This window comes from Cynoglossus semilaevis, chromosome 17, assembly GCF_000523025.1.
Source record: "Cynoglossus semilaevis isolate Cse_v1.0 chromosome 17, Cse_v1.0, whole genome shotgun sequence".
Taxonomy (NCBI): domain Eukaryota; kingdom Metazoa; phylum Chordata; class Actinopteri; order Pleuronectiformes; family Cynoglossidae; genus Cynoglossus; species Cynoglossus semilaevis.
The window spans coordinates 10201831-10225937 of record NC_024323.1 but is presented as its reverse complement, the minus strand read 5'-3'; the positions used below and the strand labels follow the sequence as shown (position 1 = coordinate 10225937).

The 24107-nt window shown below is 40.5% G+C and overlaps 3 protein-coding genes and 1 long non-coding RNA gene across 5 annotated transcripts in view; 2 read left to right on the top strand and 2 right to left on the bottom strand.

The window, feature by feature from the left end:
• LOC103393164 (uncharacterized) lies at window positions 1–15728 on the bottom strand. 2 transcript variants are annotated; one of them, XR_522990.3, is made up of 6 exons: window positions 15328–15728; window positions 14611–14699; window positions 12068–12172; window positions 10837–10916; window positions 7581–7667; window positions 1–43 (listed from the first exon to the last, which is right to left on the bottom strand). It is a non-coding gene; the product is annotated as an uncharacterized LOC103393164 (long non-coding RNA). The 2 variants fall into 2 exon arrangements; XR_003052509.1 differs by lacking the exon at window positions 1–43 and having other exon boundaries at window positions 6908–7667.
• Window positions 1383–5607, top strand: fzd2 (frizzled class receptor 2). The gene is made up of 2 exons (XM_008330023.3): window positions 1383–3247; window positions 4281–5607. Exon 1 carries the CDS (start codon window positions 1584–1586, stop codon window positions 3222–3224), a length of 1641 nt encoding a protein of 546 aa, XP_008328245.1. The 5' UTR covers window positions 1383–1583; the 3' UTR covers window positions 3225–3247; window positions 4281–5607.
• Window positions 14216–23110, top strand: mylk5 (myosin, light chain kinase 5). The gene is made up of 15 exons (XM_008330024.3): window positions 14216–14708; window positions 16346–16525; window positions 17374–17409; window positions 18205–18335; window positions 18429–18582; window positions 19119–19421; window positions 20045–20153; window positions 20444–20647; window positions 20744–20961; window positions 21080–21203; window positions 21304–21456; window positions 21692–21818; window positions 21897–21984; window positions 22064–22204; window positions 22637–23110. Exons 1-15 carry the CDS (start codon window positions 14573–14575, stop codon window positions 22840–22842), a joined length of 2310 nt encoding a protein of 769 aa, XP_008328246.1. The 5' UTR covers window positions 14216–14572; the 3' UTR covers window positions 22843–23110.
• Window positions 23111–23387: 277 nt separating this feature from the next.
• LOC103393181 (complement C1q-like protein 3) overlaps window positions 23388–24107 on the bottom strand; it is a 1237-nt gene continuing 517 nt past the window's right edge. Inside the window, exons 2-3 of the mRNA XM_025064771.1 lie at window positions 23980–24107; window positions 23388–23891 (exon numbers count right to left, since the gene is read on the bottom strand). The exon at window positions 23980–24107 is cut by the window's right edge and continues 8 nt beyond it. Coding sequence (XP_024920539.1) covers window positions 23605–23891; window positions 23980–24107 — 415 coding nt within the window. The 3' untranslated portion in view covers window positions 23388–23604. The remainder of the gene's footprint in view (window positions 23892–23979) is intronic.

The following is a 24107-nucleotide window of genomic DNA, read 5'->3' as shown; positions in this document are numbered from 1 at the left end:
ATGCCTTGTTTCTATTAGCTCCAACACCTGCATCCATTTTGTCCTGAAAGACGGAGATTGAAACGTCATTGTCGTTGAAGTGTTTTTCCTTTACATTTGTAAGATTTGTAAGACAGCTGCGACATGTTTTAAACTAATTGGGAATCAAAATTAAAATGCTTATGTGTATTACAATGAGCAATGGTAAGTTATTTGAATATTCAGTTACTTAATAGATCAACACCATCAACCCTGTAATAAGAAATATATTTCACACTAGCGAAAAACAATTAACTTAATACTAAATATTAACATAAAATAAAAAATGTTCAACTGCTGTAACGAATCAGTAGAGTTGGAGTAATGTGATAATAGTAGTGGAAAAACATTTTTTTTACCTTGGGAAGAAGCCGTTATAAACGTTGGTGGTTGAAGCTAGTTGAAACTTTTTAACTACTTGACTACTTTTAAAACGTATGTTCTATTCGGAATCGCACAAAATTAAAGCCCACTCGTGAACGTTGACTTTGTTAAATATATAAAAAACAACTTTTACCTGAATAAAATGATGTTACTTTAGTTTAGTTCTATTCCCACCATCTTGTCTTACTCGCGCCTCAAGTCTCCACGACATATACTCTCCGCGCCACCGGAAATTCTATTGGCTGAGGCTGACAAATTGGATTCTTTTTCTAACCAATTAGTTTCAACTAAAATATCGAGGGCATAGCAACAAGGCTTTTTGTGTCTTCGCCTGAAGATGTCGCCACCATTTTGACATTAAAGAGCTAGACTTTGCGTTGTTTTATTTCTTAAAGTTATCAATTGTGATTTTATTTCCACACTTTAGCTCAAATCTCGGATACTATTTTTTAATTCTTAATTGTACTTTTAATTTAATTGTCCTGTCTGGCGGTTTTGGCATATAAAGTTCTGAAAACGACATTTTGTCGAAAAGTATGTGTAATAAAATGTATTTATTTGATTTTATTGGATCGTTTTACATATTTACGTTTCCTTATTTTTGTACATTTACTTTTTAAAGAATATATTCAAAGAAATATTGCAAGCATGGCCCCAAAGGGGTAGATGGTGCCCCCTGAATACTTGAAGACGTTTTTTGCACTGGATGCCTCCCTATTACGCTATATCTATATTGCTGTTGTTAAATGTAAATGTCCATTTTTAGTTGTGATTTGTGTACTACTGTATTAGTATATTTTAAATTATTTTAGGTCAAGGAATTAGTATATTGGCTATTTTAAAATAGTATGTCAAATTAATGCCATATAAATTAATATTTTGTTCATTTTCTTTGGCTAATTTCGAACAATACATGAGTTATTTCTGTAAAGTGGTTGAGTATTTTATTTTGAAAGTGCGTATCGGAAGTCGCATCGAAAATAATGGTGGACTTGACAGGGGTGCATGAACTAGTAGGGAAAAGTTAGTCAGGCTGCACAGTACACAGCAGAGACTTGGTGAGGACTACTCACCTGTGGGATTTTATACAAAGTTCAATTTGTTGACTTATGCGTTGCTGTAAAACGTATAATATATACCTGAAGAATATAGGATAACATTTTATTCTTAGATTTTAAAAGATGACTTTTTGCAAGTCCTGCTTTGTTGCGCTCCTGCTGCCTCTGTTGTTATCAGCGCAGTACCACGGGGACAACGGGATAGTGGTCCCGGAGCATGGCTTTTGCCAACCGATCACGATACCTCTGTGCACGGACATCGCCTATAACCAGACCATCATGCCTAATTTAGTTGGCCATTACAACCAAGAAGACGCAGGACTGGAGGTGCATCAGTTCTACCCGTTAGTGAAGGTACAGTGCTCCCCGGAGTTAAAATTCTTCCTCTGCTCCATGTACGCGCCCGTGTGCACCGTTTTGGAAAAGGCCATTCCTCCGTGCAGATCCATCTGCGAGAGAGCCAAGCAGGGCTGTGAGGCTCTCATGAACAAGTTTGGTTTCCAGTGGCCGGAACGCTTGCGCTGCGAGAACTTCCCTGTGCTGGGAGACGAACAGATCTGCGTGGGTCAAAACGAGTCCTCCGCCGCCCCCACGGTCCCACCCATCATGTCCGTACCGGGGACGCAGGGCGGCTCAGTGCTCTTCAGACCGGATAAACCTTCCAGATGTCCTTCTGTTCTGAGAGTGCCTTCCTATTTGAGCTACAAGTTTTTGGAGGTCCAGGACTGTGCGGCTCCATGTGAGCCATCCAGGAGCAGCGGCCACATGTTTTTCACAGACAAAGAGATCCAATTCTCCCGCATCTGGATCCTGGTCTGGTCTGTGCTTTGCTGTGCATCCACGTTATTCACAGTGACCACCTATTTGGTTGACATGCAACGCTTCAGATATCCTGAGCGACCTATCATTTTCCTGTCTGGCTGCTACACCATGGTCTCTATAGCCTACATAGCCGGGTACTTTTTAGGTGACAAGGTCGTATGCAATGATAGTTTTTACCCAGACAGCTATAAAACCATTGTCCAGGGAACCAAAAAGGAAGGGTGCACCATCCTCTTCATGATGCTGTATTTCTTCAGCATGGCCAGCTCCATCTGGTGGGTCATCCTCTCCCTCACTTGGTTCCTGGCAGCAGGTATGAAGTGGGGACATGAGGCCATTGAGGCCAACTCTCAGTATTTTCATCTAGCAGCTTGGGCAGTGCCGGCCGTCAAGACCATCAGCATCCTGGCCATCGGTCAGATAGAAGGCGATATGCTCAGTGGAGTGTGTTTCGTCAGTCTCGGCAACCTGGACCCCCTGCGAGGCTTTGTCCTAGCCCCTCTCTTCATTTACCTCTTTATCGGGACCTCCTTTTTGTTGGCCGGCTTCGTTTCGCTTTTCAGAATCCGCACCATCATGAAACACGATGGCACCAAGACAGAAAAGCTGGAGCGGCTGATGGTGAGGATCGGGGTCTTCAGTGTGCTCTACACTGTCCCTGCTACTATTGTCATCGCCTGCTTTTTCTATGAGCAGGCTTTCCGTCCACACTGGGAACGGAGCTGGGTCAGCCACAATTGCAGAGGCCTGGCCATCCCGTGCCCTATGCAAACCGGGCCGTACATGACCCCGGATTTTACCGTCTACATGATCAAGTACCTGATGACACTTATTGTAGGCATCACCTCTGGTTTCTGGATCTGGTCAGGGAAGACTTTCCACTCCTGGCACAAGTTCTACACAAGGCTGACAAATGGCAAACACGGAGAGACCACGGTGTAAAATACGCGCACGCCACTGTATTGGTGAGACTAGTATACATAATGTTACCAGTTCCTCTTGTGTGATAGATAGATGGCACACTGAGTAGTGTATAGTTCTTCAACAATTGTATCCTCTCCTCAGCTCTATAGCCGCACATGCATGACAAACTGAGGGTTAGTGGTTGGACAAATGAATATGATGGATAAACAATTACGCAACCAAACTGCCAGAACGAATAACTGTCACGGCTAAAGATGTCATGTTCTGAAATGTTCACTCTCTCAGACTTTTCCTTTAAAAAGCCTCAATACAGTTAACAGGACTTGATCCCAAAGCTAGGAGTGCAGACTGGGGGAAAAAACTAGTTAAAAAACGAGTTAATTAAAACCCAAAGTGTACATAAACTGGGAAAAAAAACTAGCTAAAGAACAACGATCTAACGAACATTTCAGAGTTAATTAAAACCCAAAGTGTACATAGCATTTGTAAAATAGGGAAATTATATATATAAATATATTTTGTATTTAAAGAAAGTAAAGTTTTTTTTTCCTAAATGCCATTGTACCTGTTTGTCTTTTGCATGTCAAATACGTAAAATACAAACCGTTATGAAATCAATGTACATCATGATCATATTTAGAATGTATGATCTGCCACTTTACGGCCAACTATGCCTCTCGTCTCCAGTTGTTTTTTTAACCTATGTATATTGATGTATAATAGACAAATACGTGTTAAGTTTAACTGAAGACCTCAAATTAGTATCTGAGGCTCTGATTCTTGAAAGAAAATGTCACACCTTTTTGTGACATATGGCGATCATTATCAATGAAATTTGATTTTTCTAATTTAAATATTTGTTTTTATATATGCCTTTATATGTATAATAGATATATATCTGCTATATTTTTTTATTAAAAAATATCACCGACCATTTGGAATTCCGGGGAATATGAGGTAATACCTATTTTGTTTTAACTTTTTCAGTTCTACATTTTTATTAAATGTCTTTGAAATGTTGTTTTTACTGTTGGGCGTCAAGATTGTGTCACACCTGAACATCTGTTTTCTCAGACTGACAGGCTGCAGTGAGAGATCACTGGAATTCCTAATGGAAGAGACAGCAGCTCTCCTGGTAAATAAAAGGGATCGGTTCTGACTGTCGAGTGAACCGCACCCCCCCTCCATAAGTTATCACCTCCACAACTCACTCCTGTTTTTCGCATGTATTCGGAAATGTTTCAAATCTCTGGTCCCTGGGGAAACGGTGCTAGAGTGTGACCGAGGACTTCCTCCACTGTTTCAGGAACATCGCCTTACAAGTGCTTAACAAAACAAAGGCCTCCTCACCCTGCTTCTCCTTTTTTGGCCTGTTGTTGAGAAGGATCGTGTTAAATAAACAAAAGGCGAGAGGAGGCCTGCGGAGCTGCACAGGTGTGAAAGTGTTTCCGCTGCTGCTGCTGCTGCTGCTGCTGCTGCGAATGGAAAACACGGCTGTGAGCTGTGTTCGTGCTGCAGCCACCGTCGTCTGTGCCAAGTTGGAATCCCCCAAAGCAACGCACCGCTGAAACTCGACCTAGCCTGTGGTGATGTCATCAAGTACATGGGTGCGTTGGAGAAAGCTGACCCCCCACCCCCACCATCTTTTAGTGCACATACTCCAGGCATTGGCAGAGAACTCGTACAGTACTTCCTAGCCTACAGTACACCTTGTATCGTCGAGGTTAAGGGTAAAAACAGTAACTGCAGTTGTCTCTGGGTAGAAAACAGTCATTTTATTTTGCTAATAAAGACATTTCTGCCATTTGGGGTCACTTTTAAACAAACTTCGGAAAGATTTCCTGGAGTGTTTCCAGCCTATTCTTTTTTTCTTCACTAAAGTAGATACAGCCTTCTGGCCCGGACCGTGGCCTCCAGTCCATTTAACGGACTGACTGCATGATTTCAATCAGTAGTTTGTGCCGTTCTGTTCAGTCAAAAAAAATATATACTTAAGCAGTCTTAGGGGGTAAGCCTTTTTTCCACCAGTTGCTGAAGTGTATTTTAGGTCAGTGCTTTGTTCCCTTTTCAATCCTCTCAGTCTTTTTTTCTTACTCATAATTTGTTCCAACCTCACACTGGGGGGATGGTGTATTTGGCTACGTTCTTGTTTTTTTTTTATTCCGAGCAAATGATATGCTTCTGGTATGCATTACTGTATCTTCAGGTATTCCTTACTGCGTTTTAGTTTGGATTGGAGTTTTTCTCTTCAGTTTGCTCACAGTCCATTCCTCTGTAAACAGAGTTAGATTAGGTTCTCCTAAACTATATATGTTTTAATAAAGCTTCTGATAACAAAGCTAGTAAAAATATACTCCAGATCTGGTGTCAAAACTAAGAGTTTCCATGTTTATCTGAAAAACACTGTGTGAACCACAATCAGCAGCCACACTTATTAATGTCGTGACCCGCAGAACAAGTTGATATTTGTCTTTCCTACATCCCTTTCTGGGGTTACATAAAGATGGGTTATAAAAACAAACTGATTAAAGGAAGGAGCAGACACTGTGGGGGCAAAAAGCCATAAATCTACCTGTGCATCTCCTTCTTCTGCCATATTATACCCCCTCGGCCATCATCATCCCACCCCCTGTATGCTCAGATGAATGGATGGATGTGGGGGGGTATGTGAGTGAGTCAGTGGAGTGGTGCTGTGCCTTCGCTCAGTGACAGACAGTCTCCTGTGTGCTGCTCACTTCAAAGTGCTGCTGAAACCTGACTAGCTCCTTGTAAACAATGCCGTCTGGCCCGAAGGCCCACTTCCTGCGCTTAACTCAACTTAATAGCTGGCTTGTTTGGCTTTGCAGTGAAGCAGAGAAGCAAATGAGGAGGGAGAGCGTGGGGAGCAGGGGTGCGTGGGTGGGGTACTGGCGATGAAGAGGGCGAGATTTCTTTCGGAGTGAAGGGATTTTTTTTTGTTGGAAAGCCTGATGGAAAATTCTGCACAATTTGGTTACTTTCCTCTTTTTTCGAAAAAGGAACACAGCTGCTATGGAAGAACAAAGGAGAGTCCGAGAAGATATTTGACCGCCGCTTTTTCGGAATATGTCAGCTAATATTTTGGATCTCAAGACATCGGAAATAAATTGGTTTCAGATGTCTCGCGCTCAACTCGTTCCAGAAAACTATTGATTCCGCAGTGTAATCTTTGCTCGAAAAAACTTGATAAGTGCCCGCACGAATCTTTATCAGGTGAATATAAAACAATCAGGTTGATTTAGCTTCTACTGCTCCTCCTGTAGGACTGAGGGCAATATGACAATTTGACAGAGGTATATCATTTAAGATAACTAAACCGGTCACAAAAATAGAAGCTGAGCTTTAATCATTTACATAAAACCAAAACTGTTTGCAATGTCTGACCTACACTAATTCAACTTATCAAAAACACAAAGTCAAAGCTGATAAAAACATATCAAAAGACAAGGTTGTTTAAAAAAAAAAAACAACCCAAGATCTTAAATCTTACAATCATCACTATATCCTGGTTGCTCCAGGGCAAGAAGGGACAAGCCGAGGATTGAGGGCAGGACTGAAAGAATGCTCTTCAACATGACAATATGCTGAAGAAGGTTTTGAAATGTCAGAGGAGGATCATATTCTTAGTCACCGACTGTAGTGTTCCTACTGTTACTATGAAGCTTTTGTTCAACGTTTATGTCTTTCTTTTCTGAGGGGGGGGGGCCTTAGATGGACAAAAGGGTTGCGGGGGAAAAAAGAGGAGGAAAAAAATGAGGAAAGAACCGATGCAAACATGTAGAGAGACTGTTTTTAATCAATTCTTGGCACAAACTCGGGACGTGCTCAGGCTCTTGAGGGCTAACACCGGATTGGTTGCAGTCGTACATTATCCCGGCAGCTGAGGTTTTCCAGAGCACACACTCGACATATCTGTCATGCTTTCAGCTGAACGCCAGGGAAGAAGTGCAGGACGTTTCCACTCCTCCCATTGTTGCTTTCAGCGGTGGCCAGTGCGAGTGGGACGGAGCGTAACAAGTTGGCAGGAGACGCGAGGTCTAAATGAGCAGTTTAGATTCTGACTTTGATTCATGGCCTCCAGTCATAAACTATGACTGTCTTCACAGGGAGGTGTCCTGCTTTTCTCTATTCATTGAGCAAATTGCCTTTTTTTTTTCATCTGACAATATAATTGACACCTTGAACAAATCAACCTCCATCACCCAAGTCAAGATGTCAAAATTTTGCATAACATGGAATAGTGTGAAGAAATTTAATTTAAAAAAATATTTTTGAAATACAGGGGGACTAGGATGTGTAGCGTGGTGTTCACTGTAACCCATAGGCAACAAGGAAAACAAGAAAGAACATACTTACCTACTAGAACACGTAGTAGCTAAGTGGTTAGCACTCTTGCCTTACAGCAGGAAGGTCACAGGTTCAAGCCCTCTTTTCTTCCACAGCCTTAAAAACAGATTGAGAATTAGGTTGATCAGACACTCTCAACTGACCACAGCTATGAATGTGAATGTCAATGGTTGTATACCACTATACAATATATATGGCCCTGCGATGGACCACCAAACTGTTCATGGATGGACACTCTAAACTGACAATAAAATCTAAATTGTTATAAAAAAAACAAAAACAAACAAAAAAAACCTTAAAACCAGAGATTTAATGATCCTGAAAATGCTGCTGAACAAGGAAGACTCCAAGTCCCTTAGAGAGATCCAAGTTACTATAAATAACACAGATGTTGTGGATTTAGACCACGGCAGAAATCATTGTTTCTTTGCATAGACTACTGCTGCTCTGACAAATGTTCCCTGGAACTGGATCACACCAACAGGAAGGTATACATCAATTGTGTTCAAACCCCCGTGGAGTTTTCTCAGCTCCAGTCTGAGAAGACAATAGAAAAGTGATTTGTGGTCAGAAAAGTCAATGTTTCAGCTGTTTGGAGGAAACCTTGGCTTCTGGTCACCCAGGATAAAAGTAGACCAGCCAAACTGTTCACTACTGCCTTTGGACAAGGCTCTGCATATAATTTACAGGATTTAATTCAGTGTTTCCCGACCTTTTTTTAAGCCACGGTCCATATTTTACATTTGAAAAATCCCACTGTGCACCACCAAATAAAAAGGTCCCAAAAAGTATATGTAATAAAATATAATGATCGTCCTGTTTCAATTTACTCACAAGTTTACTTTCTGTTCTATTGAACCCTGGCCTGTTTCGTTAAACACAACCCTGATATACTCGCAGGAATTGAAGAAAGACAGAAATAAGATCTACAACAACTCCGACTTTTTCTCTTCATTTAAGTTTTTATAGCCATCTGTTATCATCTAGTGGAAAAGTATTTAATTATTTGCCTGTCACTCGGGTATTAACAAAAAAAAACCAGCAAATTATTTGCAGTAAATAAATAAATGATTGACAGGCCAGCTGGCAGAACAGTTTGTGTCTGTGGCCATTGACTTTGGAACAGCTTGAGTCTATGATACAACAACAATGGACTGAACATTTCCCGCAAAACCACAACATTAAGTCTTTAAGCAATTAAGAAGTAGTTTTACCTAAGTAATAATTTAGGAAAAAATGGGAGGTAGCCCTTTTTTTGGAATGTAGTGGAATTAAATTCAATGTGTTCTGAACTTTGTTACTGTATGTAAATGTGCATTTTCAAAAATATGTTTTTCAAGTGTGGTTTGTGCTTTTGTGTGTGTGATGCAGGCCTTTTGTGTAAACAAGGCTGCTCCATGAATTATTGCAGAAGATCTGCATCCTGACTGACATTCCTGGTGGCAAATTGTCAGGCCTGGTGCAAACCATTTGTCTGGGATTTTATGACTCGCGAGAGCACAGACCACTGAGGGGCGGGACCCTGATGACACGAGAACAAACAACACACTAAAACGCACACTTAATGATGTTGTAAGGGAGGGAACGGGCTGTTTTGCTCCCCGTCTTTTCTTCTGTGTGCAGAAAGCGAGGGAGCTGCGCCAAGCCTCCTCTGCTGCTGCTGAGCAGAGAGGTGCCGGCAGCTGTGTGACATATTTTGGGAGTCTGCTGCAGAACGCCTGGGATAATAATGGGCTTGACTGGGAGAAGAGTGTGTGGATGGGAGGGGATATTTAATGCGCATCTAAACACCACAATCTATAAACAACCATGCCACTCTCATAAACTTTCAGCTTCATGGTTCAAGTAGCCAACGATGACACTTTGTTCTGTTTTGTATATAAACTCGCTGTCATCGTTTGGTTGTTGGGAATTAATGCAGCTGGGTATGGTACAAAAACGGAAGTTTCGAGAAATCTGATCAATTTGCTGCCTTCCTGTACAATGATGATGAAGATGGCATATTAGCCTAGATTCTAGGCTAATACTAGCATTAGCATTTTGCCCAATGTCTGGTGAAATGAGCTCTTACGTCCACTGTAGCCCTGTGTAGTGACCACTGTGTAGATCACTACATTTGAACATCAATGGACAGTGGACCAACAATTGTTTATTTGGTTTATATATAATGAATTAAATCAAGATAAAATGACTAAACCACTTAAATTCAGCCTGGTCGTCTTCTGTACGACTTAGCCTGCTGCTCTCTGCTGAGCTGCCACTCCTTACCAGAGGCCCTGCTAGCAGCTATTTTTGAGGAATTTACAGCCCCGGTGCCGTCCGGCTTTTAGTCAAGGAGACGTCAGAGGGATTGGATGAATGCACGCTGCATCCTTCTCCTAACGCTGTCAGCGGCAGTTACTACATACAGCTTTAGGCAGGACTCCGCCGGTCTCTCTGTATCTGGATCTGTACTCACTCGGATGTTTGTGCTTCTCAGTTTGTGTTCACGAGTGTGTGTGTTTTTCTGTGTGTAAATCTTAGTGAATGAGTGAGTGGAAATAGGAGGGATCCAGTTCCACAGGTTCACTCTGTAATTTTACTCCCGGCGCAGTATAATCGCTTCCATGTGGGCCCTAACCAACAACACAGGGTTGGAGGGGCCTCACTGCGAAGGTGGGAGTCAAACACATGGACAGATACAGGCTCACATGCACTCTCTTTTCTTTCATGAAAAATAGTAGATTAAAGAAAAAAAAACTTGTTAATAATGGTTTAACAACAACATCCTTTCACAGGACGCTATCAATGCAGCATTCATGTCCTGGTCCAAGTGTTGTTTTATAAATTAAAATAAAAATACATCTAGATTACAAGGACATTTAGATTTTGAGATTACTGACTGTTATTTGGAAAGAGACAATGTATCCCAGGAGACATGTCCTTGACGTATTTGCTGTCTCAGTATGTGACTTTTATCGCACTTAACTATGAATTGATCATTTTAACTTGGCAATACATTAGCTGTATATACATTCTTCAATTTTTCCCTGTTTTTTTAGGAGGACCTCTTAAACCTTTTAAAATCTCAGTTTTTCTGCATCATTTGTGTTTTGGGTGTTTAATTGTAGCTGCCAACTGAATGAAACCTAAACATTTGCCCTGGTTGTTATGTTTTATGCCAACGTTGTACATTTGTAGCTTACGTAAACCCATGTGAGTTTAACACCGACAAGCTGTGTATTGTGGTGGCATGTGAAATGTGTTCAAGTTTTCATAAAAGTACCTTTAACACTTTTGTCTTGATTTGTCCTCTGTACTTTGGTGTTTTCATTCCCCCTCAGCTCTCTGTGCCGATGCAGTGCCCTGAGGGTACGAAGACCAGACAGTCACGCTTAATATGTGAAATCAGTAGAGTGAAAAAACAACAAGACCTTTTGTACAGCCGGGTCAATTAAAGTCACCTTTAACTGAGCTCAGCCACAGGGAGGAAAGTTACCAGATGCAAGTAGTTATGATAGAAATCAGGTTAAAGGAACTGAACGTGAGATTGGAATTGAACTTAGAATTTATATATTTTTTTTACTGCGAAGGATGATGCATAGACTCTCACTTGTCAATGCAATAGGAAAAAAAATAACTAGTAAATAATATTTTGAATAGTAGTTTTAAACACCTTTTTTTTGTTACTCATTGTTCTATATGGTATATAGAACTTTCAAGCCTGAAAGTAGCTTGAAAGAGAAATTACTGTTAAAGTGACTGGTCAGCTCAGTGATAAAAAAAAACACTTTTTTGGCTCTATTGACCATTGTCAACAAAAAGTAAGAAAAACTGTAAATTAAATTATTAGATAATGAGCTCAAATGTGTTTTCAAGAAAAACTATTGCACATGTGATATTATAAATATTTTATTTCTGGTTCATGTATTTCTAATTACAGAAAAATATATTTTAATATTTGGCCTCTAGATGGAGCCAGTCTGATTTGAAGATTGTCAATGGCACTGATTGCTGCTTTGAGGCCCACTAATGAGGTGTAATTAGGATAACGTGAAGCTTTTAGACCCTTATATCAGGTGGGCAGCGGGGGTCCTTCGTTTAACCACTCATCTTATCCCCCAACAAAATGTTTTACTGCATCATTTAGTCTCCCAGACTGGAAAACCCATCGTGACTCACCCTGCATGGAATTTACTTCCCTTGCTGCAAAAGTGGGCACTAGAGGGCACTGCAACACGGTTTACTCGATGCAGTACTCACTGAGTGTTCTCTAACCTGTTGCGTGTGATTTTTGGTCGTCACACCGCATCACTAAATTAGATAAACTACCTTAAACGATCAAACAAAATATATGACAACGAAAAAAAATATGTATGCATTCAATGTAAAACGGAGAAGCCAGCAGTAAAAAAAGAGAGAAAAGAATTAATCTACTCATAAAATATACTGTATATATTTTTTTTAAATAACAAAATGTCTTTATAAAGCAATGTTATAAGAAATATGATACCAACCCCACAAGGAACGATCATCTGTTACTGCTGGGCATCAAACCGGTGACAATCCCGGTGTAAGGCAAAAGTCCTGGCCACTTTTCCACTATGACACATGGCTTTTTGCTGTATGAAAGAGGAAATGATTGAAATGTTAATGATTCATAATTATAGCAATAAGAAAAAACATCAGGAATTGTATACAGTAGTTTACAAAATCAAAATATATCAGAGGAAAAAAATATCAGAGGAAAATTCATGTGCTGTCATGTCGATAACACGCCCTGAACCCTCTCTTTCTCTGTGATCACTGGACACAACGCTGCGCACGATCTCCTGTCTGGGATTTTGAGAGAGCAGCAGGCAGCAACACGCACAGGTGAGTGACTGATAATCCTGTAAGATTAACTGATGGCAAACACTTGATATTCAACAGTGCACTAGAAATCTGTATATAGTTAAACAGAACAGTAATAATTTGACTGCAATTATTTGTGTTCTTTAACAGGATGGAGCTGGACAAAGACATGCTGTAACAATGGGTCGGCATTGTTACAGCTGCTCAGAGTTCTCTCCCACCAATCAGATGTCATCACCAGATTGTGCACTTAGTTTTGTCTGCTCTCTCAGCTTTAACATCTGTCGATAAAACGTCTCATCACTGTGGCTCCTGTTTCCGAGAAGAAGGAACTAGATGTAGACTGACGATAGTCTCAGTTCTTTCTCGCTCTCCCACAGATGCCGGAAAAGTCAAGTAATAACAAATTTGTTGGTTTGAGGTTGTACTGTTACAGCAGTTTGACTTCAGAATTAGTTGTTTCCTGTATACAAAATGGCCATTTAACAGTTGATGAATATCGTGCGACAGGAAACTACCACGTGGATATTTAAAATACTTCTTGTAAGAATGTCATCGTCATCGCCATCTGAGGATGAGGCTTCAGATGAAAGAGTTAAAATTGGCATTCCATTAAATCTAAGCTTTTAAAGATTGAACAGTTGACACATCATCATCATGTTTGCAGATGACACAATAATCTCACCAGTCTGTTAGGAAGTTAAACGCTGCCCCTTTTCCTGTTCCTTTGTTGGGACTAGGTGGTACTGAACCTTCTGGTCCAACCAATGTACCAGTCTATACCCAATCCTGTATTGTTTTTAAATGTATTACAATTTTTACATTTTTATAAGTAATACAATTTAGTCCAGATCTTTTTTATTGTTGTTCTGTTACTATAAGGAGAAAAAGACATTTAAAAGAGAGTACATCATTATTCATGCAATCAGCAGTTCAGTCTGAGGTCAGTGCCATTAAAAGGGGGCGGTAGTTAAGTGTAGCTCTGGTCACCTCTTCCCACTTGAGACAATTTAAAAGTTTATTAAAAAAACATTTACCAACATAGGTCATTGTCAATTATAGATTTGTTTTGGTTGCTATGTTAGAGAGTTTACCATCTTTTCAGCAAATTGCGTATATAGTATTGGAGGCACACGGTAGACACATGATAGTGTTGTTCCATAGTGTAGCCATTATCACGCCTGCTCTACACACAGAAGGTCCTGAGTTCATGCCCCAGTGGAACCATAGACTTAATCATGCTCATGTAAGTCACTTTGGATAATGGCGTCTGCTAAAATGCATTAATGTAACAGAATTAATCAAAACCAACTGCTGGGTGGAGATTACAGATTTTTTTATGATACCGCTCAATACTCTCTCGTCATGTTGATTGCATCAGCAACATGTGTTCGAGATCAGAGCCAGAGCAGGTCCCTTCATGTTGCGAGAACAGCAGGTGGCTCCATGTAAATGACACTTCCACCTGCAGAAAGGGACTCCCACTGTGAACTACACAGGACAGAGGGAAGGCGTTCACTTTGAAGGAGTGACAAGGAATTTATGAGCCTGTTCTGCACAATCACAGCTTTACAGTCCACAGGTGTAAAAACGGGCAAAAACTATTGCAGTGCCAGCGTCACTTACATCACAAAGTTCAGCTGCTGCCTTGATAAATGTGGACGTAAATAGGGAAACCGATATATAAATATTGCAGCACATTTAACAAACAGCACACACTACAACCTTTGGCTGGCCAGATAGATAAGACACCTCCATGGCTCCGCCGTCCAACTGTACTGCCGCTTCTTTCTCCTTTTGTTTATGTGTGGCCCATATGTTGTAAAAGGAGAAGGCTTTATGTAGTGGGTGTGTAATGCAGCTTCATGTTGTAAGATAAGGGGAGACATAACTACCTGCTGTACAGAGAATTCACTAAAGCAAAACAACAGGGTTTCTGGTGTAGGTGGGGTTAGAGTGAATGATAGGAGGGTGAGTCGAGGGTGAGGAGTGAGGAAAGAACATTGCTGGCTGTGGGGCAGAGGCTGTTTGGGTTTTATAGTGTAGAGACACTCTGAAGACAGCCGTGACAGAGAGGAAGTGTGATAAACAGCTCAGGAAATGACTTTTTAAATTATTAGTTCTGTTTTTATTTTTATTTTTGAGGCTGGGTTGTACTTTGACCAAACATGAGTAGTGATGGGACAAAACAGCATTTTGTGTCAACCTTTAGGATGCAGATTAAGCCACCACGCGTATCCCCTGCACCAGCACACGGATCAGGATCTGTTGACCCGGGGGCTGCAGGCAAACGCACTGAAAGAGGTAAGGAGAGCATGAGAGTACGGCAGAGACAGTATAAGGACAACACTGTTATTAATCCAACTGCCTGACTAAACAAGTTTGTGCAGTATAATGCTTTCTTGGAACTATTTCAAATTGTGACGAACCACCTTTTTGATTCGCCAAGTCTATGTGGGCCTTTGCTTCTTGTTATTTTTCTTTCTCAGGGACATATACAGCAAATAACCCTCTGAATTACTGTCCATCATAAAGTCTGACTCACAATGATGGTCATATTTTTTTTTAAAAACGGTTTAAACTTAACTAGATCAGGTCTAGCACCTTACTTTAAATAAAACAATATGAGAAACAATTTTATATATGACTATAACTTAAATATGAATATATAACAATTTTATATATGACTATAACTTAACATGATAATTTTAAAAGTTTCAGTTTCAAGAGCACAACATGCAATAAAAGAGCCAATGTATGAAACAATTCAATTTGCAGCTGAAATAAAGGCATAGCAAACTGCATAAAAGATAATAATAACAGACAATAATAAAACAAAGTATTCAAAACTGTGAAAAAAAAAGCTTGAATACTTAACTTTACACATAAAAATGTAACAAACAAAGAGGTTCATACTCCTTACCTCACGGTAACGGTGTGTCAAATCATGTATGTTGTACATACAGTTGGGGGGGAATAAAAAAATATATATTAACGCCACTTTTACGCTGACATGACGTACATACGTGCACAGAGTTGCGTAAGGTAATTAAGCGACATAAGCCTTGTTAGTTCGGTAAATAAGTGTCTCAAACTACACGCACAGTATGTATAATCAACTTTTATATAGTTTTTCGTCCCAGTCGCTAATCTGAAATCACGCAGACGCTACATCATTACGTCACTGACATCAGGTGCCCAATTATCCATAAAGACCCCAAAAGGTGCCTTTTAAGTGCCTGTCTACATGTGCAGTAATCTCTGCTATCAGGTGAACATGAATAAACACTTAAAACACATAAAAATAATGAAATTAAAAAATGACCACTAAAATTGGCATAAAAATAATGTGTGAAATTAAAAAATGACCACTAAAATTGTCAATACTATTAAACGCAATAAGAACCAAATAGGCCCCACACGTACATAAGGGGGGTCAAGTTAGGTCTGGAGTACTAGCTAATACTGTATTTAAATATATACTGTATAACTTCCTCTATATAAGAACGTCTGTTTATTTTTATTCATTATTATTACTGAACCAGCTGGTTCAGTAATAAAATACTACAATAAAAATACTGAACCAGTAATAATACCTTTATTTTAGGTCAGATTTTTCATGTTTTTTTTCTACTTGCATTTAAACTTTTTTTCCTTATTCATGTCAAATAATTTCAAATTTGATGTTCTAATTTTATTGTATCTGTCATTAACCGCCTTGCTTGGATTTGACTATTAACTACCATATTAATAACGACCATATTTACAATGCAGAACTTGTGAAAACTTGTGAAATAATTTTGATGTATCTTTATGTCTGACTCTGTCTAACCCCCACATAGTCAACATTTGACCCTTAAAATGGGGGTTAAAATGTATATCACAGTTTGCAAAGTACAGTTTCTAATTGACATTTCCATTCTTCTTGTTTACCATTTTAGAGTTCAGAAAAATAAACAGTGTCAAAAATGTTTCTGAGATCTCTTCGTCAGCAACCAGGGCTCTCATTGAAAATGGAAGCTGTCCACAGTCTCCAAAAGGAAACCTGCACAGGTTTGAAAGATCACCTACAGGGGGCTGCTCCCCTACAGGGGGCTGCTCCCCAGTGTCTTCTCCCAGAGGTAATAGAGCCACAGTGCATTTTTGTGTGTACTACAGGGTATTGCATCAAGTTCTTGAATAAATTATTTTTTCCGACTAGTTCAAGTTTAAGAATTTGATTCAGTACTATTGGCAGAGTTGAAGAAATCTAATAGAGATAGCTACAATAATGGCCCAGACAATAATAATTGACGTGACTATTTAAATCAAAGTGTTTAAAGGTGGAGAGAGTAAAGCCCAGAGCACCTTCTGCTAAAAAGATCCTAGATGCTCAAAATAAGACATCTACTGCTCCGATAAAGCAAGTGCAGTCCTTGTAAAGGTGTTGCCTTTGTGGGTGGAAGCTTTAGTGTAAAAATCCACAACATCCAAAACCTGTGACAATGGGGGCAGTGGTGGTTAAGGAATCAGACCCGGGTCCAGAAGGTTCCAGGTTTTAGGTTCATATGCGTTACATATAGTAAGTATCATTAAGAAAGCTTGTGGAATACCTACAGAATATGTAAGTAACACATTAACTGTGACTGTAGACTTGTGGTTTGACAAACATCCGGACAAACATCTCTTTGTCCGCCATTGTTCTAGCATCTTCCGGACCGTGTCTTTGACTGAGGAGGAAACACATCATTTCCAGTCTTCTGTGTGACTGGTTCTTAGACAGCATTTATTCAGAGCAGGAACTGAGCAGGGCATTGTGATAACCAGGAGCTCTCAGTCCTAAATGAGCACCATGTAGGGTAGTGGACAGTGTATGGAACAGTAAAACTAAATGAACGAGAAAACTGATAGCCATAAAAATAGCCATACAGAGAGCCACGCCTCTGACCACTCCTACTAAAACCTACCTGTGCTGCTTCTCTTTCTGCAGAAATTATACCAAAGAAGCGAGCCAGCTCAGCGAAAGGTAAGGAAACCCTTTCTGTTCTCCTCACTTTCTAACACTGCAGGAAGTCAGTCCGCAGCACAGAGCTGGTTCTACCATCGTCTGTACCTGTTGATAGGATCCAGAACCAGTTTTCCTCTGAGTTGTTGTGGGCTACAGCCCTTTGTCTACTGGGCTACTATTTGTTTTTTTCATCCTTTTGTCTTGCTTTACAATTATGGGGCCCTGAGACTATTGTGGTGCTAAAGGGACCTTCGCCGTAGGGAGTAACCTGTTAGAAACAAAAAACCTTTAACAAAAAGGCTCTATTATGGATTGGATGAATATGTTAGCAGTGAAGTTCTGCTCTAGCTGATGAATGAAAGTGATGGAAACGCAGAGTGATGCAATACTTGGCTCAATCAGATTGTCCAGTCAAATTAAATCTCACCATGCTGCAAAGTTTTATTACTAATAGTGTGACAAGAGGTACTGACTTAAGGTCATGTCGGGAAGGTTCGTTTCATAATTGGAATCATGAGATCACTCGGTTTGTTTGCTTTCTCCAAGAAAAGCTCTGAGTAAATAGCCCGCAGTTAATGAAAGAGACAGAAATGCTCTTTACTGGTTTCCTTATTGAAAAGGTGTGATTACACAGGGACTGGTTGTACTTGTATGTGTTTTGGGTCATGTGTCTTATACTCTGTTTCCACTGTAGACAGTGGAGTTGTACCAGCTGCAACAATAATGACCTTTAGTGTAAAAGGATTTTTTTAAAAACTAAATAAAAAATAATTGGTAACAGCCATTAAGAGTTTGACTGTTTTGACTTTGCAGGTTTGCCACCAGTGCGGTTTGAAAACCCTCCACAGCACGTGGAGGTAAAGACCGGGCAGACCGCCCGCCTGACCTGTCAGTTCACCGGCAGCCCGCCACTTGTGTCTTGTTGGATCCGAAACAAAGAGCAGGTGTATTTATTGTTGACAAAGAAATCTCTCTCTCTCTCAGTGTCATCATCTAACCTCCTCTTTTTCCTCCCCTTGTATATTGCTATCTCCCAGATAGTGGACGGTTCCAAGCTCTGGACAGAAAACACTGATCAGAGCAGCACACTGGTCATAGAAGAGGTCACACCACATCACGCTGGTTCCTATTCCATTGTAGTGAGGGACCGCAAGACATCAGCGCAGCACACGCTTACCCTTTCTGTTATAGGTAAACTATCACAGGGCCAGGATATTAGCAGGGATTAGCAGCAAAACATCGTGAGGAATAGCATTCAGCAATCAAAAAAGTCTTCTATATTATCAAAAAGATAACACAACCTCCAATCAGGTATAGAAACTTGTTTCTGTTAGTATTTATCTTATCTTTATCTGTTAGCAGCGCAACCGTAGCATTGCCTTGGCTATTGTAACAACAACAAAAACAACACTACTAGTACAACAAATAATAATAATAATAATAATAATAATAATAATAATAATAATAATAATAATAATAATAATGATTCTCCGGCATTTCTGTCACTGTCTAAACTAAAAGTCTCAAAATAATAATTAATAATAATGTCAGAGGCATAGTTAGCATCATTAGCCCATGTCAACAGAAAGCTCACATTTGCAAACTGTCCCTCCTTCTGGGAAATGTTGTTAGCCAATGCGTGTCCATGTGTTAGCCTAGATGCTACCAGAGCTATTTTATAAATCTGTTACTAAATACTGTAATTTTTCCTACTATCTTTCCACCAGAGCCACCACAGCCACCCACCTCCTGCCCAGTCATCACCCGTGTCTCTCCTGCCAGCCTGGTTCTGACCTGGTCAGGTCCCTGCTACGACGGTGGCAGTGCCGTACTGGGTTACGTGGTTGAGGTGAAAAGAGGAAACACCAGGGACTGGTGTCAACTCACTGACCATTGCAAGAGTACTTCATATAAAGTGTGTACGGACCTGCAGCCACAAGAAAAATACTGCTTTAGAGTGAAGGCCTACAACAAAGTTGGGAGAAGTGAGCCAGGACCAGTGTCAGAGGTGGTCAGGATGGAGCAAAGAGGTTTGGTGGACTAATTCAATTCTTAAAACCAAGAGAGAAAATCTTTCAGTTCAGTGTTGGACATAAAGTGTGTTTGTTTTATACAGCTGTTACTATGTAACCAAAACAAACAATTAGATTTGTCTTTTTTATGCTCAAAATATCATTGCTAGTGCTGTGCAAATGCCAATGAGACAAGTCCGTACAGGACACCACTGTAGGAATTCTTATCATTAGTCAAAGTCAAATTCAAAGAAGTGCTGCTCTGTCAATACGGCTCTAATGTCTCTTCTTTTAGTTTTATAGCAATCTGTTGCCACCTAGTGGAGGAGTGGTTAATTGTTCTGGTTTTCTTTGTCACATGGACGAACAAAGACAAATTACTTGCAGAAAATAAATAATATTTTAAAAACCTGTTATGTGAAATTAGATAATTTTCTGCGCTACACCAGATGATTTCTCATGACACACTAATGTGCCTCAGTGGTGGGGATCTATCTAACTGCCTTTTAGACTTTTCTCATAACCAGAAAAAAAGGCAAACTTTGTCTATATTGAACAATTTCTTCTTGTTTTTTTCTTGATGACCAAAAACATAACTATCTGTAAAACTTTGTTTGTAAAACCACCACCCCCCCTTGTAGATTCAGAGAAACCAAAAAATGAGGAAGAGTCTCAACTTCATACCTGCGTCACTATTGACTCGACCCACAAAGTCACGGAACACTACATGCTGCAGGAAAAACTGGGGATGTGAGTATTTGCCCTGAAAATATTTTTTCACCATTCACAAAAATAGAGCTAGCCTATCTCCAGTAATGTCGTTCCCCAAATTGTTTGGTCGAAGGTGTGTCCCACCACTGTATTTATATTTCTACTACTTAAGTAGAAATATAAATACAACGGTCTTTTAGTTGCTGTAGGACCACCAGATCAGACTAAATGTTTTTAAAATCTATTTATTTATTTAGAAATCCAGGAAATGATGGGTGGTCTTCACTACATAACCAAACTAACAAACATTTAACTCGCACATTTCCCAGGGGAAAGTTTGGCCTGGTTTTTAAGCTGACCCACAGAGAGACAGGACGGGTGTGTGCCGGAAAGTTCTACAAAGGCCGGCGAGAAAAGGAGAGGGAGGCGGCCCGCAAGGAGATCGAGCTCATGAACCATCTCCGCCACGACAAGTTGGTTCAGTGCCTGGCGGCCTATGATCACAAGCCTGAGATAGTGATGGTCATGGAGTTGTAAGTAATAGGCGTAAAGTACAGCACAGCATACAATCATCCATCCATCCATCCATCCATCCATCCATCTATCCATCTGGTTTCCTCTGTCCGCAGCATCGCCGGTGGGGAACTGTTCGAGCGTATTGTGGATGATAACTTTGAGCACACGGAGCCTGCGAGTGTCCACTACATGCAGCAGATCCTCGAGGGAGTTTCCTACATGCATGACCAGAACATTGTCCACCTGGACCTCAAACCTGAAAACATCGTGTGCCTTGACACCACTGGCACCTTTGTCAAGATCATTGATTTTGGATTGGCCAGGCGTCTGGGTACGTCTGTCGATAACCTCGTTTTTTTAAACAAAAGCATACTGTAAATCATCGTAGCACAATTAGCCAAAACTCACACTGACTCTGCATTAAATAATGTCATTTTTTTGATGAACAGATTCCACGACACCCCTGTTGGTAATGCAAGGGACGCCGGAGTTTGTAGCTCCCGAGGTGATCAACTACGAGCCTGTGTGTTTTGCCACAGACATGTGGAGCATCGGGGTGATCTGCTACATACTGTAAGTTGATTGGTCACCTAATGACATGGAGCCCGTCATGTAAGTGATAAGTTCCATAAAAGCGCTGTTTGTTTTGTCTTGCTCCTTTCCGGATTTTCAGACTGAGTGGCGAGTCGCCTTTTCAGGGCAGCAGTGATGCAGAGACTCTGGCTTTGGTCACAGCTGCTCAGTGGGAGTTTGACGAGGAGAGTTTCGACGAAATTACAGACGATGCCAAGAATTTCATCAGTTCCCTGCTCAACAAGGATACCAGGTGGATTCGTCATCTCGTAGCTAAATGAGCTGTAGCTGCCATTTTGGAATTAAAGATCATGACTATTTTCAGCATATCATATACAGCACTTTTAGAACACTAAAAGAAATCTAATTTTTATATATATTAATGATCAGATATATTTATACATGTATGCATAAATTGCAGTTGACCAAAATAGTTCCCTGGGGAACTCCTATTGGTCAGCCACTGCTTACTCTACTCTATCTAACAGGAGAAGGATGTCATGTAAAGACGCCCTGGCTCACCCCTGGATGGCAGCATTTGACACTGAAGCTCTGGCCACCAAGTGCCTGTCCAAAGAGAAGATGAAACGGTTCCTAGCCAGACAAAAGTGGAAGGTAATAGCTGTCAATAGTATGTTTTTACAACCGTTTAACTGCCCACTGCTGAACCACACTCTAACACGTGTCTTGTAGAAAGCAGGTAAAGCCATGCTTGCTCTGAAGAGAATGGCTTTACTTTCCAAAAGCGATAGCTCAGCATCTCCTACCAGCCCTGAATTAGGTGAGGCGGATATATATATATATATATATACAAATCTAAGCCTTCTAACAAAGTCTGATTTAAAAAAAAAAAAATTCAGATTCACCCCTAAGCCCTGAAGCACAGCACGCTCTTCAGTCTCTGGAGCGCAAGATGCAGAGTCGGCCCCACTTCACCCAGTGCTTGGAGGACCAGACTGTAGCGCAGGGATCCACTGCCTGCCTCACATGTCACCTCACAGGTAGACGCCATCTTCTCCCGTCTATTAGTAAAGTACATTTGTCTAGTACAGTGGTTCTCAAGTTTTTTCTATTCTGTACCACCTGAGAAAACACTGATCTCTCTGAGTACCACCATGATGACCAACATTAGAATATAGCAGCAGAGGCCTTCACTATTAGCTTCCAAAATGTGAAAATGTGAATTTTCCCCGCGTACCACTAGAGAGCGCTCGTGTACCACTCGTGGTACTCAGTAAGTGATACTGTCATTCTTTTAGCAGTAGCTATATGTTTTTCTCTTTAAGAATTTTGGTTTATTACTGGTTGGTTTTGATTTAAATAATTGAATGATTTTAAGCCAATCAAAGCCACTATTTTTTGGGGGGGTTAACATACTGTGACTTTGGGGGGGGGATTGTGAGTATACTCATTCTTGACACCTGTCATTGTAGGGTACCCTGATCCAGAGGTGGTATGGCTCTGTGGGGGGGAGTCCATTGAAGAATCCCCCTCGGTGCAGATAGAGTATGAGGAAGATGGCTGTTGCACCCTGGTTCTCAACCAAGTCAGCACCAAGGACTCCAATGTGTACACCTGTCGAGCCACCAATGACCAGGGAGAGACGTGCTGCTCAGCCCACCTCACTGTTCAGAAGTAGCTTAGTGTAAGCTAACGTTACTTTAGCCTTAAGACTTCTACATTGACATAAACACATGTTCGAATAGTATTTTTCATTATCCCTTCATTATTTATCAGGGGTAAGCAGTTCCATGTTTTGAGATGGAGATCGGGCTGTGTTTAGAATTCCCTGCCAAGACTAAGGAAGTAAACTGTTTTTCCAAATTCTCAAAGACATTATGTCTGACTGTGGTGCTTTTTAGTTTTAACCATTTCTTTTTTAAACAGTGTTGGGTGCAGTACACAAATTGCGAATGCAAAAATAATAAGCTGGTTTTAAATGGTTAGTTTGGCCCTTCGTCGAGAACAATATAGATTTATCTGAAATGCCCGGAACTGTTTCCAAAGTGTCGCTTGATGCCTGTAAAATCTGACATAAACTCTAGAAAATTGAAACCATTGTGATCGTGACCTCGTTAGTGCTAGTCTCACCGTCGACTCATTTTATACTGATGGAATAATCACCAACTCTAAACGTAATATATATATATATATACTGTATATCAGTAATTTACATAGAAACTATTTAGTCCACAATGGATTTATTCAACGTTCCAACCATAGCATACAATCTTTACTAAATAAACTTTATTAAAGAACACTTGTTTAAATTACACTCTGTGAATACAGCAGTGATTAACCCTGGTTAACCTGGATATCTGTTAATGATTACTTAGTTAATTTTATCCCATTAAGGCTATATTAAATTGCCAATAAACAGCTCTCTACCCCAACAGGTAACTTACATAGTAAAAAGCAGAAATCCACCGAAGGTGTTGTAGTTCATGCCATCATCATAGACCAGTCTGTTTGCATATAGCTGTACGTACACAGTGTCCCCTTCCTTCAGCTCGATAACCGCAGCATTGCTCCCCATGTCATTGGAATCACTCCCTGAGGTGTCCCACACTGATGTCAAACGTTGGTCGTTTTTCATGAGGCTCACAACAGAGCTGGGAGTAGAACTCAAATTGTTAAACATGGAGAATCTAAAGAAGTACATTCCCTTGACGGTTGCTGTGAAAATGCCTGCAGAATTATCAAAAGGAAAAAAAACCCAAATGTCATCGTTTTGAATTCAATCATTCCGTCCATCAATCTGTTTGGCTTAAGTTACCTGTTGAAGGATCATAGCAGTCCCCACTGTTTGAGAAGATTTTCTGGTATTTCAGAGTGGTGTCAATATTGAAAGGTCCAGTGTTTCCAGTGTCAGAGTCTCTGAGAGCTGCAGAAAAGGCTACCTTT